This window comes from Beta vulgaris, chromosome 2 (genome assembly GCF_026745355.1).
Source record: "Beta vulgaris subsp. vulgaris cultivar EL10 chromosome 2, EL10.2, whole genome shotgun sequence".
Taxonomy (NCBI): domain Eukaryota; kingdom Viridiplantae; phylum Streptophyta; class Magnoliopsida; order Caryophyllales; family Amaranthaceae; genus Beta; species Beta vulgaris.
In genome coordinates, this window is record NC_079203.1 from 11864609 (window position 1) to 11879023 (window position 14415).

Genomic DNA, 14415 nt, shown 5'->3' on the forward strand with positions numbered 1-14415 from the left:
AATCGGGTAAAGTCGAGTTTCATTTCTAGCAAATGAATAAAACACATAAATTATTGTTTCAAAAAGATATTCTATTATTATTTTTAGTTCAGGTCATTGTTGTCGGGTCACTTCAGTCAAGTAGATTCGGGTCGGGTTATCTTTGTGTTCGGGTCATGTTGTCTTCAAGTCGATCGGGTTATTTCGTGTTTCAGTTCTATTCAGGGTGGTCACTTTCAAGTGAAAAAAGTGTCTCATGTCAGGTCAATAGATACGGATCTATTTTACCGGATATAGGCTTCTAGCCCTCTTGCTACTTCTCCTCCTAGTGTCAAGGTCAAAGGGGGTCAGAATGTTATTTGGTGCACCTTCGCCCCCGCCACCCTTCTCCAAATCAATATTGATGTTTCCAAACTTTCTAATTACAAAGCCTCTTTTAACTTTGCTATTAAAGATATGAATAGTTCAGATTTGCTTGTTGGGGTTAAAGGTCTTGGGGACTCCCCCTCTATTCTCCAAGACGACGGTTGGAGGCTAATTGAAGGTATAAAGGAAATTATTCATTTCAACATTAGGAATATTGTTATTCAAGGAGATCATCTCGCTTGTATTAATGCAATCAAGTCTATATGGAAGATCCCTTGAGAGATTTACAATATCGTGATTTATGCAGGTTTTGGAGTTGACCATGTTCTCGGAGTGGCAGCCTTCGGGAAGCTCATAAGGCAGCAGACTTCATGGCTCATAAGGGCCTCCGGATTGAGGGGTCAATTTTAAGTTTGCTTTCCTAATTTAAAATAATAAAAATAGACTCTTGTAACATATACCGATATCATTACAAATATACAATTGATCCATAGAAGAAGCGAAGCAACTAACAAAGACCAGCAGTAGATCTAATCAACTGGATTATATGTTCTGCTATATGATGTTAGTTCTACAACTGGCTACTGACCATACATCCGCTATTTGCGTCTACCGCTACCACCTACAATTTTGCAGTGCCTTAAGATTAAATAGAAAAAAAATGGCAAACAGAGACAGACAAGGAGCTCAAATATTAACCAGAAAATATTTACTCAAAAATTCATATTCAAGCTCCTTGATATACGGAAAGATTCGCCTTTGCCTCCGGAATGATGGCAGAGAACCTGGACCAAACTAGAAGTATACTCACAGTACCAATCGAAGAATTCACCACTGGTACTTGGCAGCAACAAGAACTTCCTCATAAATCCCGGCGGCATGGTCCCAACTAAGATCTTGCGTCATCCCTCGTGTTTGGAGAGCTTCCCAACTATCCTTATACTGACGGAATGTCAATAAACAGTTTCCTAAGGCATGGATCAGGCGATGAGCTTCAGCCCGATCAAATGTCCAGCCAAGGCCCGTGTTGTTGTATGGGTCAAAAGGTTGCACAGTATCTCTCAGCCCCCCAACAGCATGAACAACTGGAATAGTACCATAGTTCATCGCATATAACTGGTTAAGCCCACAAGGCTCAAATCTTGAAGGCATGAGTAAAATATCTGCTCCAGCTGTGATCCGGTGGGCCATCTTCACTGAAAAACCAACCCATCCCCTTATTTTATCATGGTATTGGCTCTCAAACTGCCGAAGCAACTGTTCCAAATCGGGCCTCCCTGTGCCCAACATGACAAGCTGCACATCTAGGCCCATTAACCATGGAATGGACTCTGCTATGATATCAACACCTTTCTGATCATCTAGCCTCCCAATGAAACCCATCAATGGAACATCCTCTCGAATAGGCAAACCAAGCTCCTTCTGTAAAGCTGCCTTGCACTGTGCTTTGCCAGGTTTAAGTGTCTTGAGGGAATAGTTAGTGTAGCCGTCAGATTGTAGATGAACATCCAATTGCGGGTTCCACTCTGTCACGTCAATTCCATTCACTATGCCTCTCATTTTCCAATCGCTCTCGTTAATGATGTCATGCAAACCCCAACCACCCTCCTGCGTTTTCAGCTCCCAGGCATATCCATGACTAACAGTAACAATACGATCAGCAGCCCTGAGACCGCCAGCAAAGATATTAAAATGCTCTCCACCAACTGGGTCAAACAACTTGAAGTAGTCAAGGTAGTGTGACGGAAGATCCACATAAGAGAAGTCATCTACAGGACCACGGCCCTGGCAGTGATCAGTTGCTTGGTTAGTCAGCATTCTAGAAATGCAAAACCAGCTTCTTACTGGCCTAGCATGGAAACTTTAATCTTCACCACAAATCCTAAGTAGACCATGGTCATCATGATGCACAATCAGAAGACACTGGCATGTCTCAGGTGAAGGTATTGCAGGCGTACAGCACAAAGCCGACAAAAAAAAGAAGACTGCTCCCTTTGTGGAAGACTTTTGAAAAGAGGTTAGTACAGAAAAATTCATGCTCATTCAAAAATTAGATCTGTATCTTGCATCTAGTTGATATACAAGAAACAAAAAAAGGTACAATAAAGGCTTTATTGGGATCATGGACAAGTCAAGAAGTTGAAGCTCTTATTCCTCTTGGTCAGAGTCAAACAATAACGCTATTTGTTATGCCTCATAAACAACTTTGAAGCCCATACACCCAATTGCCAATTCTTGGAACACAAACCTGTTTCACTTAGCCTCGTCAAACTAGACATGATAGAATATATGTGAAGTCCATATTTCATAACCTTGCAAATCACCTCTATGAAATGGGATCAAACACCTTTCCCCAAACACAGAAAAAAGAAAAAAAAAAAAAAAAAAGAAATAATTTTTTTGCTCTAGATAGATATAAGATTAACAAAAGCATCCCCAGAATGCGCAAAGACACTTCATTAAGAGAGAATTATGCAGCAATAGCTTACACTACATCCTTGGCCTGTACCATCATATGGAAAGACCCCACTGTATATACGTAGTGATAGTCTAAAATGTTGGCTAATTTGGTCGAAAAAATGAATTTAACAGATGCTGACATGCTATCAACAGTGAATTTAGCAACAGATACTATGCGATTACACATATGTAATGATCAATCAATTACTTCAAAAAAGTTGTAATTAAAGCCCAACAGCACAATATACCTGATGTGCTATATTGTGGATGACAAGGAGTGATCGTGTGTACTTCATCAACCCCTGGTCACGATAATATGCCTTCAGATACACTGGTAGCAGTGCAGTATGCCAATCATTTGCAATAAAGACCAGATTTCCGTCGCCGTAGCACACGCCTCCACAAGGGACATGCCAAGGAACCTAAAAGGATCAAAACATTTCTCATCAGCACTTTGTTGATCAAATGCAATTGCTGGGGGTCATCAGTTACACAAGAGGTTATATACATCTTCAAGACCCTCCAGCAGCAGGATCCTCACTTGTATCTATCTTAGGTTGTTACGTGTGACATTACTGTTAGCTATCAATGCAATATACTTTTTAGCACATATAGTGCATTTCAAGTTCAAATATGGACTGGACTAGTACTGGGAAATATTGTTACTCCGGCTTCCTCAATAAACTTCACATCTTCGGTTGGCACGAAGTTTTAGACTAGCTTTTCGAAGGCTACGTTTTTCTCAACTTATTCTTGTTGAACTTCAAATACTTTGTTGAGCTTATTTTTTAGAATTGACTTAAATCTACTTCAACTAATTTCAAAAGTTAAGAAAACATAGTCTAAGTGGGTAGAGAGAGGCAAAAAAAAAAGTAGGAGAGAGTGTTGGGATTAAGAGAAATTGGGTAGAGAAATAAGTTGCAAAAGTGTCAACTCTGAAGTTTATATTTAGACTGGCCAGAACAGAAAGTGGAAAGTTTTCTTTCTAATAAAATTAACATAAATGATTATAAAACCTACAAAAGCCCAATCATCAAGAAGGTTTCCAAATCCTAACATTAGGAAGGCTGCTAATAAGAATGGGCCTGTGCCTAACATGAATTAGTCCATAAATAAAGTGGCATTGTTCCATCCACAATACACCCCCTTCGTCCAGCACTTCTCCGAATTCCATTTAATATTTTAGAATTTGCAACACACTGATACAAGCAGGGTGCTTCATCCAGAAGCAAACATCAAAAGGTAACTACAAGAGTTTGTTGTTTGTCAAAGAGATCAGTAAAGTTCCATAAGTCGTAGAATTAATGGCACGACAATAAATAGAGGTTTTAGTGGATCTATGTGTAAACTGCATAGAGAGAATATGGATAATTAGGACAGCCCATTTGAAAATCCTAAAATTGAAAACAGGACACTAAATGCAAAGTAGAGAGAATTAGTTATATTACTTGCATTCCAACAGACACTATCTATTATAAGCTTCAGTCAGCAGATATGCATTCTTCATTGCAGGCAAAACAGGAAGAGCAGAAAGAAAGAAGCACAGGATTAGGCTCTTCAATTATACCTCAACAGCAGCCTTGCAGAACAAAATCATACGTTTCAGAATGTCCTACACAAAAGTAATATGGACGTAGTGAGGCATATTGTAAAAGAATGAAAAACTGAGAAAGTAATGCAGTAATGCAGGTAGTTGAATATACTTGCACTCAAATAAGGTATCCGTATATTAACATAAATAATCCCAACTTCAACCCATCTCCCAAAATAGACTCAAACTTTTGATTATCTTGATATAACCCAATTCCCAAGTTTCGGAGTACCTTATCAAACAATCTGAACAGTTAAATATTTTTTATATACCATAAACCTAGATAGATCAACAAAGATAAACTTACAATTATGTGACTGTTCCCGAATTATCAAAAGTTGGGTTTGAGAAGATGGGGGTAAGTTAAAAATTATTCATGTTAATTTTTCCTTCATATATTTGGAAAGCAAGGCTATATTATATGGACAACATTAAGTTTCATATTTGAAACCTCCACAAAAAATTAGCAGCACATTCAATATACTAGAATGGAAGCTGCATGACGTTAGTAATATTGACTAAATGAGTAATTACATAAGAGCTACAATAAAGAACATCTCTTACAACCATCAAAAAGTAGGCCAGACACCTGAAAGTAGGCTTTTATGATTTGTCTGAAACAGCAAAAAACATATTACCAGCCTACTTCCTCCATATATATCCTTCCCAAGATGGCGAAAAAATGGGGCGTCAATGAATACGAAGTCCACACCATCAATATATGTTTGGAAGTAACATACTTCTACATCCTGTAAAAAATCATATTGAATTTACTTGAAACAACTTAAGATTCGACAGATACAGTTTCCAAAGGCAGAAAACTTATTCATAAATCTAACTCTTGATATACCTGGCCATCAACCCGATATCTTTTCCTCACACCTGTATCTTGAGTTTCAGCGTAGTCTCCATATCGAGGTGTCACCACCTGGCAGATATATCCCAAAAGGAGACTTAGGCAAGGTTAATGAAAAAATAAAGGAGTACTGAGGGATTTATGGGTTTTATCATTTTATACAAAATTTTCACTCCCATTAATGCAGCGCTTTCTTTATGAACTTCTTACTTCCCAAGTCTTGATAGAGGCATAGATCCTAGGCTAAGACATGAAAAGATTTACCTCACTAATGATCCGTTTGATTGGAGGACATGTTTTCCAAGAAAATGCATTTCCACATTTTCAGTTGTTTGGTTGGACAGAGATTTATAGAAGTAAAACTAAGGTGGAAAAATGTTTCATCCCTTTGTTAACATTTTCCTCCAAAACCACTCTCTCATTCCTAACTTTTCCATATTTCCCCATTTTAGCTTAATAGTATTCCAAGAAAATTAATTTCTCCATTTTCCATTGTTTGGTTGGACATGGATCTAAAAAGGAAAACTAAGGTGGAAAAATGTTTTCAATCCCTTTGTTAACATTTTCCTCCAAAACCACTCTCTCATTCCTAACTTTTCCATTTTTCCCCTTTTCAGCTTAATAGTATTTTATCAAACCAAACAAAGGAAAACTAATATTCATTTGTGTTTTTCAACGTGAAGTATTTTCCATGGAACATGTTTTCCATCAAACCAAACAGGCCCTAAATAAATAAAATGTACCAAAGGTCATAAGCTCATAGCTGATTTAATAATTATAAAAAACTAATAATACTCAGTCTGAATTATACAACAGTCAACGACTCAACATCATTGAACTTTTAGGATCAAAGACTTGAGTTTAGGAAAAAAGTTCAATCTTTTATGACAGAACGTAGGAGAAAATCTTATACTCTAGCACAGAAAAGATAACTTGTTTCTTACGGAAAATACGAATATTTCTTTCAGAACTGAAGAAAGAGCATGTGTCTCACCATCACTCGATGCCCACGCCGAGCTAAAGCTTTTGGCAAGGACCCAGCAACATCTCCAAGCCCACCTATGAGAAGTCAATGCTATTACTTTATGCAGTAATGTGCAATGAACTGATATAAAGGGGAGGGGTAAATTAGCTTTATAAGTTAAATGTGGGTAGCTTAAAGGATAAGTTAGGGATTTAATTAGATTAGAAATGTTACAAATAGAGAAGATTAAATATTGGGAGAGATTTAAGCCTCTTGAATGCTTAAAAATTTATCTATAGTTTATGTTATTTCTATTTTGTCAATATAATTCCATTTTCAGTCCTTAATCATCTCAATGCAAAATCAGCAATGGCAGTTCATAGCGTGCGTGCACACACACACACACAGACACCCACACACGCAACAAAAAAAAAAAAGTCGGTAAAACTGGGTATAATTGTCTGACATCAACCATAGATTTGTTTCTGAAACAAGAATATCTTGTGATGAGGACATAAGTTCACTATATTCAGGCATAACTTCACTCATTCATTTTTATATCTGTGTGTGAGTACACAAACTTCTGTTTTCTCAGTCCTTTTCTCTTTTTTATGCGAGTGTTTGGGGGGGGGGGGGGATTCCACCTTCCATTTATGGCAGGAAGCAAGCCTTAGCAACACAAAGACAACCAAAGACAGTTGCGAAGGACACTAGTAGCATCTCAATTACTCACACTTTGTTCCTTAATTTTGTTCACACTTCCGTAATACGGATGTCTCAAAATGATTTTCACATTCCCTTTTACGTTACCTTCCTCAGGACCCAGAATACCCTTATGGAACAAAAGTCAAGAGGTGCTTTTTTTTTTTTTCTCTTCCTATCCCCAAGAAAGATAAGTGTCCCACCTCTCCTTTATAATATTTCAATCATCACATGCCACAATCCAACTACTACATTTTAGCCTTAGTATTTTTGCCAGACCCTATTGTGAAAAACAATAAAGGGCAGTATGAGTACATCAGTAGAAAGCAGTCACGGTTAGGTAGTAATGTACTGATGTTCAGTGTTGACTAGGGATTACTAGGACTTGCATTGCATAGAATAAAAAACAAGCAAAGTGATGACAATTGTGACCAGTGTGACCTAATTTGCTAATTTTTCATGAACTGCGATGCAAAATGTGCGTATTTGTGTGTATGGATGGATGCATTGGTGTTACTTTTGGGCTAGTTTACAATACTATGAAGAAAATTTTGTCCCCGACTCCCTGTACCTGTTTCTCATACACCGCATACCATGACGCAGACAAAACTGTTTGTGACTATCCTTTCTCATCTCAAACCACAATATTCAACAAAATGATTTGTGATATTAAAACCTCATGCTAACGACCATCAAAGATACAAAGAGAAGTTGACAAGAGTAACTTTTGCTATCAGCTTGTAAACATCCTTGGGTTAATTTTTACATGGTCATAAAGAAAGAAAATGATAATATTTTTTGTGCAACTTTACAAAGTGTACACCTTTAAAGTCCATGTAAAGCATCTGCACCACCAAGGCACCAAATATTAGTTTGCCTTCAATGATCCGCATCACCAACTTATGACAGCCAAGATGGAGGTATAAATGGCAATGAAAGTTGCTAAAGAAAAGGGTAACTTAGTAGTGGCTTCATGGGCCTTCACACACTAGATTCCATGTAGGCATGTAATACTTCTACAAGTGTATGCCAAATGAGCCATAATGTAAGAGTAATCTTAGATTAAGTTAAGGGAAATGAAACCTGTTTTACACCAGGGTGCACATTCTGCAGCGACCAAGATGACATTCATCACATTTGCCCCGGCAAGAGGAGGTGGCTTTGCATCTTCACCAACAGGGTCATTCACCAGCTCATCATCTTCCAACTGCTTAACCTTTTCATCCTTAATGCTAGAAGATTTGTAAGTCCTTGGCAAAAAATTTGGCAGCATAGTGGTTTCTTTAGTTGTCCTTGACGTATCCACACCATAGGCAGTTCTTCCATGGGACAACCTTTCGGCGATTTCTCTTTTACCATCACTTGAGCTTCCATCAGACTTAGTGGGAGGCTTTTCTGGTGTCCCAGTAGGGACTTGTTTTTGCATAGAGGTATCTAAGTTTATAGTTTTCAATGACGATTTTACCTGTTCTCTTCGCTCGTCACGTGAATTTACAGGGATAGGCAGTTGTTCTTTACTAACCTTGCTAGAAACAGAATGAATGTTCCTTGCAGAAACAGCACCACTGTTGTGCTCAGTATTGACATGTGTCTGATTTGGGCCAAGATCAACCTTTGGAGACGAGTTGTCATTATCGTTCGCGAAGGGTTCGCCATCACGGTTGACTATACTACTTTTAATAGATGAAACTAGCTTCTTCCTTTCGGCAATCTGCAAATGGAAGAAAGAGATCATACTTATCATACATGCTAACCAGTGTTAACTGTTCATCCAGGCCCCTGAACATTCCAGTTCTTTCAATGTTTTTGTCATATACATAGCATCAAAACCAGTTAAACAAATAACCAAACACAAATTTGGCCACCCAATAATAATATCTAATGCTCCAAATTGATCAATAGAATGATTTCATAAATCTACACATTCAAATTTCAGCTCTTCATTTCTCTTGAAGTATTCATGACGCATATCTGACCTTGGTGTTGACTTCTAGGCTATAATCATAACAAATACTTCTTCTGTTCTTTAAAAATTATAGCACTTTGACTTTCATGCTTGTGGCCAGAATTACAACTTTGACTTTTTATATCTTCAACTATTTATGAGTATAATTATTCAAAAAAAAATTATGTTTTGAAAATAAAACTTGAGACATGTTTTATAAAATTATGGTCATAGTGGGGTACATAAATAGTGCAAAAGTCAAAGCTAAATTTTTATAGAACGAAGTGACTATTTGGCGATCAACTATAAAACTTGGAAAAAAGCTTGTACTTGATATACGTCGATCTTGACATAAAATTCTGTATATTTCCCACATATAAACAACTGCAGTGACCTGAGTTTCTATTCTTAATTTAATTTTATCATACATAATGTTTATAAATTCAAAATATAAAATACAAATCTCCTAAGTCTCCGAATTCCCAGGCATGTATCCACAACATAACAGGCAAACCACATATGCAGATAATTGGTCTAAGAAGACCCTAACATGCTTGGACAGAGAGACTGTGTCATAGCATCAGTTTACCCAGTCTGTCTGCAGACTATGTACCTATCCTGCATGTTGTCTACACTATTGTACAGTAGCAATTACCATTACCCTAGGCACATCCCCACCTTTCTCTATTGTTAAGCAGCTACGCCAAAGAAAAGCTCATGCCAGAAGATCAACACAAACATCATGGCTCATAGCATACTATCAATATTGACAAATTTAGGTACATGATTTAAGAACACACTTTCTCTTAGAAGGAAAATTATGGGGAAGCGAAAGGACAATAATTTTTGGCTTTTCCGTTCATGACGAATGCAACAGATGTTGTGGATTGAACCAAATTTAATCGCTAAGAACTTCTATTCAAGAACTAAACTCAATAATCAGCACACCAAGTAAAAGTTAAAGAGAAGAAGAGAAAATGGCTGAAGGTTCTCCACTAAGGAATGATTAGAAAATACCCAATATGAGGAGAAATCTCAACTCTAAGCATCAAGCTCTTATATTTATATCAGCTCTTGTACAACGCTAAGCAACAAGTACTACTTGAGAGGTAACAAAGCATACGTATACATCCTAAAGTACTTTCTAATCTAGGCCCTCGATTACAATTATGGAAGTTGAGGATTGAGAATTACAATTCTTAAATCATAAAGCAAAAATCATCCCTAAATCGCAGCTAAACCCAAAACCCATATGTGGGCTCGAATTAGGCATCAGAAACACCACACCCCTATAGTCGGAGCATCTTCACGAGACAGCTGTAGCTTTCTCCTTCTTTGAAGTGTTTCATCCAACCGCTCCTGACTGTAGTGGAGCATCTGCTCTAGTGGCCGCTACTGCTTCAACCAGCAGACTTCTCTGCATTTTGTTACGCTTAGACTTCAAAACAGCCTTTCTTTCACCAACAAAACTTGCCCAATCAATTTTAGAGCCTCAAAATCATAAACTAAAGCTACAGAGTCCAAACATATCCACCTAAACCATGCCAGTAACATAAGAATACTCATCGACGTAAGCTAAATTGAGTCAAATAATCACCATATTGAAGCCAATTTTCCACCTCCATATAAGCCCAAGTGAGGCTCGATCGCCAATAAAAGCTCAAGGCCACATTGAGACGATAGGGATCCTAATACCCCTAGGTGTGCCTTAGGCGCACCTCAGTATGCCTCGTTGAAGTGAGGCGCAACTAAGGAAATTTCAAAAATCTAATTCTCTTTGGTAGGCTGGTAACCCCCAACTTTTAACTTTTCTATTTGGCAGTTTTAATTTTTATTTTCCTCTTTGGTAGTCATCAATTATTGTATATGTTAATCCGTCAGCTTAGTTAGTAATTACTCTTAAATGTTCGTTAGTTATGTAACCTAGGTTACTTTGTTGACCCTTAAATTTTGGGTACGACTTTGGCAACGATTTTAAACATGTCATTTTGATCAAAATGACTTTTTTGAAAAAAAAAAACAAACGTTAAGTCGCAATCGTTTTTCAACGTTTCAACAATCAAAGTTGCGCGTTTGTGATAGCCTTGAAAATCGTGTTAAAAAAATAACCATTTTGGTCGGCTTGTTGAAATTTGTGCCCATAAAATGGCGTCCATTTTTTAAATAAATCGTTTCGAAGGTCCAAATAGTTCGTTTGAGATCCCCTCGAAAAAAATTCAAAAAACTACCATATTGGAAGTCATTTGACCGGCTTGTGAAAATTCGAGCCCTTAATAGACGCCCGATGGTGTCCTTTTTTCCAAAAAAAAAATCATTTTGAAGGTCAATATCGCAAGTTTGAGATTGTCTTGAATGTCGTGTTCACAAAAATTACCGTATTGGTGGTCATTTTGACCGGCTTGTCAAAATTCGTGCCCATAGAGGGTGCTCGGTGGCGTCAATTTTTTTAAGGAAAGTCGTTTTGCAGGTCAAAATCGCTCGCTTCAAACTGGCTCGAAACTTGTGCCGAAAAATTAAGGGTCAGCAAACAAACCTAGGTTACACAACTAACACATGTTTAATGGTAATCACTAACTACGCCTACGGAAATAACATATACAATAGTTGGGGACTACCAAAGAGAGAAAGAATAAAAAAGAGCTAACAAAGAGAAAAGTAAAAAATTGGGGGATACGAAAGAGAATTTCCCTAAAAGAAATGTGCGCCTCGGTGCTCCTTGATTGGGGCTAGGTGCGCTTTTTTGCAAATCGGTGCGCTTTTGTGTGCCTCAAGTGCGCGTCTCTGAAATCGCCTACTCTTGCACACAAAAAAAAAAGTGCATGACCCCATTCGTCTTGCGCCTCGGGCATGCTTTTTAATACACTTTTCAATCACTCCCACATCAAAGTGGACTTTAGAATTTCAAAGAGACTGGAAGAAGCAAATAGAAGATAAGTTTAGACGTCACAAAGTGAGCGTTAAAATTTTGGAATAAACACTGAAGGTGAAACTAAAGCCCTCGTGTTTCTCTCACTCAGTCAAATTCTCAGAAATTAGAACTTCCAAGAACTACACTTCAGTTCTCAAATAAAGCCAGAAGTAGGAGCAATAGAAAATGGTGAATAATAAAACTATGAAGGAATATAGCAGAATGATTGCAACTTTCCAGGTTTTCTCTCAAGACAGGACCTGAGCTCACTCTTCATGTTAAACTTGAAACAAGAAAAAAAAAAAAGGTGGAATCCTGGAAGGTTGAAATATGAATTTCCGAGGGCAGGAGGGAGCAACATCAAAACCAATCTGACAACTAAAAGGTCATAGCAAGATACAGGGCTCTTTCTTTAAATGAGGTTTCATAGGATAGTGGTAAGAATTTCCACAGGAATAGATAAGCCAAAACCTTGAACCCAAAAAAAAAAACTAAAAATTTCTCATTGATGCCATCTTTCTCTGCATTTCCAACTATGTGCATTAGTCCATTTACCAAATAGGCTTTCTCATCTCATGGTAATCACCATACTCTTTAACCATTTTCATTCCCAAGCACCTGAAATAGAATATTCCATAAGGCGTACATTGGTTGCAACATATGAGGGTACGATAATGATGACCATTACCATAGGTCTGGGAGGTATCATGTTCCTTCACGAAAATAAAACTGTAAAAGTCCTCACTATTACGTACTCCTTTCAGATACAATATCTCTTCCCACAACGTCCCGTTTTCCAATTCATACAATTCAAATTCATATTCAAAGATTCATCATCATCAAGATACATAAACATACATGACACTAAGACACAGCAAGATAGACTTGACGACGATACAGTTTACATTTCACCATTCTATTAGGATGGCATAGCAAATAAAGTGAATTAAACCACAAATTGTTTTAGTAAATTGGTAAGAATCATTCACAGCTGAAACCCTACTTATGTGCATCCATTTACATTCCTTTCCTGTCGTACTTTCGTCTCTATTTATTTTTCTCAATCCCTACATATTTGCTTCCGCTCACACACATAAGTCATAACCCTAAAAAAATGCCAACAGTTTACCTGTTGAAGTAGCTCTTTCTGCATAGCTAAAACCTTATTGCTCTTCTCAATTGTAGCCTGAATGGCATCTTCAGTCTCTTTGTTATCTTCAGCTTCACCCGAATCATCCGAAATCGCCTTCAAAAGATTAATTCTCCTTAGATCTCTTCTTCTGCACCCACTCACTGATTTCACACAGCACAATGATGATATTCCATGAATATAATTATCATTATGGTCCATAAATTTCAAGAAACCGCCTCCATCTAAAGGCTTTCGTCTTTGACATCCCAGAGTTTGAGACCCATGTGAATTATGGAGAAAACATCTCTTCTCAATGGTAAAAGGGAATGAATTTAGAGACGCCATCTATGTGTTCGACAAAATGCGTGACTGAAGAAATCCAGGTTATGAAGTAGAAAACCAGCCACCCAATTCAGGAGAATGAAATTTGAAGTGAACCCAATAGTTGAAATTGTGATTAGTACTGAATTAGATGAAAAAAGGCAATGTTTGAAGATTTGAGGAGAAAAATTGTGTGAACTTGGAAATGGTGAAGAAGAAAAGTAGGGATGTAGGAGAGAGAAACTTCAATGCTGAACATAAACACGTTTGTTAAGAAATGAGGACCCACTGCAATTGAAGATCATGGAAAACCTGGGGATTTATGAGGCTCAACTTTAGCAAGAACTGAAAGGTGCACGAATTTTTTTTATTTAAAAAGCAAATAAAATAGTGTGTGATTGAGGAAGAAGAAAGATGATTTTCGAACTGAGATCGATCAACAAATAGCTTCTAGCCTTCTACTATTGGACACTCGTAGAGGCGAAGATGGTATTATTTTAAACAAGGGGCGTCTCCACGTGTGTAATTTGCAGCATTTCATAATATTTTTTCTGTTTTTTACGAGAGCTATATAAACTTAAGACAATTGGGGCGTTTGGTTAAAAGAGGAGAAAGGAAAACGAATGAAAATAGGGTTATGAATGAAAAGGGATCCCCCAAACCCCCATATTTTGCAACATGTGGGGAAAAAGTAAGGGTTATAAAAGTTGAACCTCCCATCTCTTGTACTCTTTCACTCTTAGCTACTTTTTCACTAAAGGCAATCTAATTCTTTGACGGCAGCTCTGATTCACCGGTGCGTCTATTTCTCATATTCATCAGTGTAGGCATATTTTTGTTGCCTACGCGAAATAAGCGCATATATATTTAACTACCTCGTTGTAAAGATTTTAGTTTTAAAATTCGTCGCAAAAAAGAATTTGTCAACAAGTATTTAAAGAAAGACTCATAAACCTAGTTGGATATTTGAGAAACCAAAGGGACGTCTTAGAGATTTATCTAATGTAGATTTCTCCGTCATGATTTCATAATTGATCAATGCACCAAAGATTGAGTAAGGAGTGATTGTACATATATGATCATGAATCAAATTCACCCATTGTGGCCTCTACTTACTACGAATTATGTTCTAGTTATGCAAACAAATAATCAAACAATTTATTCATTTATGTAAAATTATTCTACGATTCA

General features: G+C 37.3%; 1 protein-coding gene across 2 annotated transcripts; it reads right to left on the reverse strand.

Moving 5' to 3' along the window:
* Positions 1–770: 770 nt before the first annotated feature.
* On the reverse strand, positions 771–13703 carry LOC104906215 (granule-bound starch synthase 2, chloroplastic/amyloplastic). Of its 2 annotated transcripts, XM_010694943.4 has the most exons (9): positions 12901–13703; positions 8002–8629; positions 6247–6311; positions 5247–5324; positions 5035–5145; positions 4373–4417; positions 3054–3227; positions 1157–2130; positions 771–967 (listed from the first exon to the last, which is right to left on the reverse strand). In XM_010694943.4, exons 1-8 carry the CDS (start codon positions 13246–13248, stop codon positions 1174–1176), a joined length of 2406 nt encoding a protein of 801 aa, XP_010693245.2. In that variant the 5' UTR covers positions 13249–13703; the 3' UTR covers positions 771–967; positions 1157–1173. The 2 variants fall into 2 exon arrangements, with proteins under 2 accessions (XP_010693245.2, XP_010693244.2); XM_010694942.4 differs by having other exon boundaries at positions 771–2130; positions 12901–13702.
* Between the last annotated feature and the right edge of the window lie 712 nt (positions 13704–14415).